We start from the raw sequence: 5,558 nt of genomic DNA on the forward strand, positions 1-5,558 counted from the left end.
AGACAGACGCCACTCCATTAGCTATTTGACAATCTCAGCCGACCTTCGGTCAGCTGAGCTAAAAATGGAAATAGAGGTAGCTGTAGATCATGTTGGAACTCTAGTTACAAAGGTTATCTTGATAAGAGTGGTAATAGAAACAGTCATAAAATAAGGTTAGGTTTAAACCGTATTTCTAAAGGTCAGTATACTTGTTGAGTATTCAGCATATTCCAGTCTAGTTAGCAAAGTCTGTATTTTAGATCTACCCGGTGTAACAGTAGATCGTAGTCCGACGTGAGAAATAAAGCATGTGATTCCTATGATTTCATCTCCGATTATTCTCGACTCTGTTGCCCTGCCAGACGCTACCCGCTTTACGAAACATGGTGGCAGCGGTGTTAAAGAGTCCTAGCTTCTTCTAAAACGAAGAAAGATGATGATGAACTGTCTTAAACTGGTCAAATAAGCCCCGAACTGTCCCACTTCAACGCGGTCTGGAAATCCGCCGTGGCCTGTTTTCCGTGTACATTCGTCTGTGCATTTTTGTGTGCATTGTACACTGGACTTCTTCTGCATGAGGGATGGATGCTCCTGTTCCGCCACCACATCCCGTGTCTGGAATTAAGCCTCCTCAACCACCAGATTTTAGTGCTGCGCCCTGCATTGCTGATAACTGGCGTATCTTCAAGCAGAAGTGGAACAACTATTCAGTGATCACCAACCTGGGTGGTCATGATCGGGCGTACCAAGTGGCTCTACTGCTCCATACGCTGGGAGATGAAGGTCTCCGTGTTTACAATGGTTTCCCTTTTGACACCGAGGAAGATGCCAGAACTGCGGCAGAGGTCATCGGAAAATTCGACACCTATGCAATAGGTGAAGTGAATGAAACGTACGAAAGGTTTTTGTTCAACAAAAGGGACCAGAAACCAGGTGAATCGTTCGAAGCTTTCTTGGCTGCAATCAGAACTCTTATCGAAACCTGTAACTACCACATGGATTCTGTTAACTCCATCCTTCGTGATAGGCTTGTGCTAGGCATTGCAGATCAGGACACTCAAAAACTCCTTCTCCGCGAATGAAACCTGACGCTCGACTCTGCGCTCAACATTTGTAAGGCTGCCGAAAATGCAACGATTCATGGAAAAGCACTCCGTAATGACTCTATATCTGACTCAAGTGTGAAACGCATACAGGGTGGCGCAAAGCCACATCGCTCCAAGAAACCGGCTCAGTTTCAACTGAGAAAATCACAGTCTCGTCCTCAAACTCCTAAGTCGCAAAATCCACTCACCCGTGAATGCAATTATTGTGGTACGACTCATGCCATGATAAAGGAACAATGCCCTGCCTGGGGCAAATCATGTGATAACTGTCATGGAAAGAATCATTTCAGAATTAAGTGTAAGAAACCCAAGGTGAAGCTAGTCAGTGGGCAAACCTATGATGATTCTGATGATGATAGCTACTATCTTGCCAACGTTAGCTCAAAACGTAAAGACATTTTGACTACCAAAATGCAAGTGAATGGACAGTATCTTAAGTTCCAGCTTGACTCAGGTGCAGATGTCAACACAATCTGCCAACGCTTCGTAAAGAAGGAACAGATGGTGACGTCAAGCAAGAATTTAGTGATGTGGAACGGCACGAAAGTACAACCTAAAGGAGAGACGAAACCCTCTGTTCGTAACGTCAAAACTGGGGAGACAGTGACTGTCTCGTTTGTCGTCGTCCCCAATAACCTAACGTGTCTTTTAGGTTTAAACACCATACGTGATATGCGCTTGATATCTGTCAACGAGGATAGATTTGTGTCTGGGGTAAATCTCAAAACGCCGCATCCAGCTCCAGCTTTACGTGATTTAGGGGAAGCATATCTAACGGTCAACCCTGAAATCAAACCGCGTGCACTGCCTTGTCGAAATGTTCCTGTTGCCATCAACGATGATGTGAAAAGTGAACTTGAACATTTGGTGCAACTGGGTGTGTTAGCTTCCGTGACTGAACCAACTGAATGGGTCAGCCAGATGGCTGTTGTGCGTAAGGCTAGTGGAAAACTCCGTATCTGCATCGACCCCCAGCCCCTCAACGAAGCCCTCATGAGGGAGCATTACAAACTGCCAACGGTTGATGACGTCCTGCCAATGCTGCACGATGCCAAGGTCTTTAGCAAGCTCGACGTTAGAAATGCTTTCCGACACGTGCACCTGGACGAAGAATCTAGTCTGCTGACAACTATGATCACTCCTTTTGGCAGGTATAGATGGCTCCGCTTGCCATTTGGACTCAAAGTATCAAGTGAGATATTTCAGCGCAGGTTAACTGAAGCTTTAAGTGGCCTTGAGGGTACATTTACTATCGCTGATGACATCGCCGTAGCCGGGTGTGGATTATCGAAGGCTGAAGCGCTGAAAGACAATGACAATAAACTTACCAAACTCTACCAACGTTGTGATGAGCGTCATATCGTCCTGAATGACGATAAGAAGGAAATTGGGAAGCCGCAAATCCCATTTCATGGACACTTATTCACGGAATACGGTGTCAAAGCTGATTCATCAAAAGTTGAAGCTATCACAAAAATGCCCGCTCCAACTGACATTCTTGGGGTGAAAAGACTGTGTGGCATGGTCCAGTATATGCCAAAGTTCCTCCCAAATCTCGCGAAAGATTTGGAACCAATCCGTGCTCTAACCCGGAAGGAAACCGAATGGAACTGGCCGCCAGCCTGTGACCAGGCATTAGCAACCGTCAAAGCTAAACTCTCCGACACTCCCGTACTGGCATATTTTGACACTAAGAAAGAGACCAAAATTCAAGTCGATAGCAGCAAAGATGGGATGGGTGCCGTACTGCTGCAAGACGGTAAACCGGTCGAATACGCATCACGTTCACTTTCAAGCTCAGAGCGTAACTGGGCTCAGATTGAGAAAGAACTGTTAGCTGTTGTTTTCGGACTTGAACGTTTTGATCAATATACCTACGGTCGGAAAGTTATCGCTGAAGATGATCATGAGCCCCTTGCCGCTATACTAAAGAAACCTCTCAGTCAGGCGCCTAAACGTCTGCAAGCTCTTCTGATGAGAGTCCACCGCTATGATGTTGATTTTCATTTCCTAAAAGGAAGTGAACTGGTGATTGCGGATGCTCTTAGCCGTGCTTTCATAGACACTTGTGACATGAGGCCTAGAATAATGAACATTGACTTTTCCCCCAAAATATCTGACACACGGCTAGAAGAAGTCAGAATCGCTACAGAGAATGACGTGGCATTGCAATCTCTGTTACCTTTCATACTCGACGGATGGCCAGACTCCAAGCAGCTGGTACCGCCTGAAGCCAGAGTGTATTTCGACATGAGGGACACTCTTAGCTATCAAGAAGGAATAATCTTGAAAGGCGAGGCCATAGTTTTTCTTAGTGCTCTCTGACGCGAGATGAAAAACCGCATTCATTCTGCGCATTTGGGATACAACAGCATGATGCGACGTGCTCGAGGACTCATATTCTGGCCCGGCATGGCCCAGGATATTAAGCAGCTTGTTGAAGCTTGTGAACCGTGCAAAGAACTGCGCGCGAGAAATTCAAAGGAAACTCTAAAAGTCCAGTCTGATGGTAATTGTCCCTGGGACAAAGTCGCTGGTGATTTCTTCGAAATCGAAGGAAAAATCTACCTAGTGGTAATTGACTGTTACTCCAATTTCATTGAAGTTGACCCTATGCCAACTATCACTAGTGCACGCACAATCGCTGTCCTCAAGAAACACTTTGCTCGCTACGGTATTCCGAGAGTTATGATTGCTGATCCTGGGTCACAGCTGACCTCCAAGGAATTCCGTACATTCACCAAGGAATGGGGGATAATTCACGTGGAATCATCTCCGGGGCATCACAGTGCCAATGGCAAAGCTGAGGCAGCAGTAAAAGTGGCCAAGTACCTTCTGAAAAAGGCACAAAAGGATGGAACTGATCCAAACACTGCTCTCTTAGAACAACGCAATACTCCTCGCGAAGACACTGGATTAAGTCCAGCGGAAATGATGTTCGGTCGAAGGACAAGAACAATGATTCCTTGTTTTAAACCAAACCAACCTGCTAATGCAAGTGCTGCAATGGAGAAAAGGAGACAGCGCAAGAAAAGTGTGAAAACCTACCATGATAGGCGTGCCAAGGACTTGAGCAAATTGTTACCTGGTCAAACCGTGTATTTTGAACACTGCGAAAACAAACGATAGGTCCTTGGGACTGTTTTGGACATTTTAGGTGACCGTACCTATCGTGTTGAAGGGAAAACAGGCGGTGTGTATCGCAGAAATCGGGTTCAAATGAGGCCCACCTCAGTTCAGTCACCCAAACCACCTGTCTCATTTTTAAGTGCTTATAGGCCCATAGTTACAGCTCCGCAAAGTAGGCCTATCAGCGATACCATCAGTGAAACTCCTGAGCGTGACAATGACAATGTACAAAGTGACAATCCGCCAAACAACCCAGCTAATGCTGTTAGTGACACTGGTATGACACCTCCAATTACTGCCCCACCACCGCGTACAAGTGACAGAATGCGAACCGCACAAAAGCATCTCCAGGACTATGTGTGCAAGTAATGAGTACATTGAGTTGTGAGTTTTTGGACTATGGAGACAATTTGTGTTTTTGCTATGATCCACCGTACTATCATAGAAAATTTGGACTGTCATATATAATTCTGTTTTTAGATTTCTGTGTGTGTTTAGAAGTTACATACTTGTGGTTTTAACTTGCTCTGTTCTGCGAGTTCTTATAGTTTGTCGAAGTTTTACTTACTGGGTCTGCCCTAATGACTATGCTCTGGTAGTGTACGATGTTGGTACTCTTTAAGTGGTAATTTCCTGTTTTGTATTCTGCTTTAGTTGAATAGTGTTTTCTCTTAAAAGGGGGGGATGTTGAGTATTCGGCATATTTCAGTCTAGTTAGCAAAGTCTGTATTTTAGATCTACCCGGTGTAACAGTAGATCGTAGTCCGACGTGAGAAATAAAGCATGTGATTCCTATGATTTCATCTCCGATTATTCTCGACTCTGTTGCCCTGCCAAACGCTACCCGCTTTACGAAACAATACTGGTAACTCAGACATGAAATCATCATCATCATTTAATCTAGGTTGTTGAGACCGTTTCTTCTCACGGTGGTTAGAGTACCAGAGGAGTCTATCTCCAATTATTGAAGAAGAATTGGATCATGTTTTACCAATTAAGGAATTCAAAGATTACCCTGAACTGTGTTACCCTTGGTTTTAACATGAGACCTATGGATAAGACAGAAAGTAGACAGAAATGTTCTACAGTAGACTGGAGTCTTTTTAAAGAACAATTGGACAGATCAATTAATTTCATGAACAAAATGATGAATGAAAACTGGTTTATATATCGAGATCAAAATGTGGTATCAGATTGGAAAAGAGTTATTCACCAGTATTTTAGGGATTACATGTACATTGAATTTGAAAATGCTTCTCTACTTAATCAGATATGGCTTTTAAACAACGAAATGTATCTAAAGGGCATAAACATGAAAACTGGTAATTTAATGGTTGAATT

The 5,558-nt window shown here is 44.2% G+C and overlaps 1 protein-coding gene across 1 annotated transcript; it reads left to right on the forward strand.

Annotated features, from left to right (window-relative positions):
* The first annotated feature begins 3,461 nt into the window (after window positions 1-3,461).
* Window positions 3,462-4,217, forward strand: LOC135494309 (uncharacterized protein K02A2.6-like). Its single transcript, XM_064782222.1, has one exon. The coding sequence runs from the start codon at window positions 3,462-3,464 to the stop codon at window positions 4,215-4,217; it is 756 nt and encodes a 251-aa protein (XP_064638292.1).
* The last annotated feature ends 1,341 nt before the right edge of the window (window positions 4,218-5,558 follow it).

The sequence above is a fragment of the Lineus longissimus genome, chromosome 10 (genome assembly GCF_910592395.1).
Source record: "Lineus longissimus chromosome 10, tnLinLong1.2, whole genome shotgun sequence".
NCBI lineage: Eukaryota > Metazoa > Nemertea > Pilidiophora > Heteronemertea > Lineidae > Lineus > Lineus longissimus.

Coding starts and splice junctions, on each gene's coding strand:
- LOC135494309 (XM_064782222.1), top strand. CDS start 3,462: ATGATGCGACGTGCTCGAGGACTCATATTCTGGCCCGGCATGGCCCAG.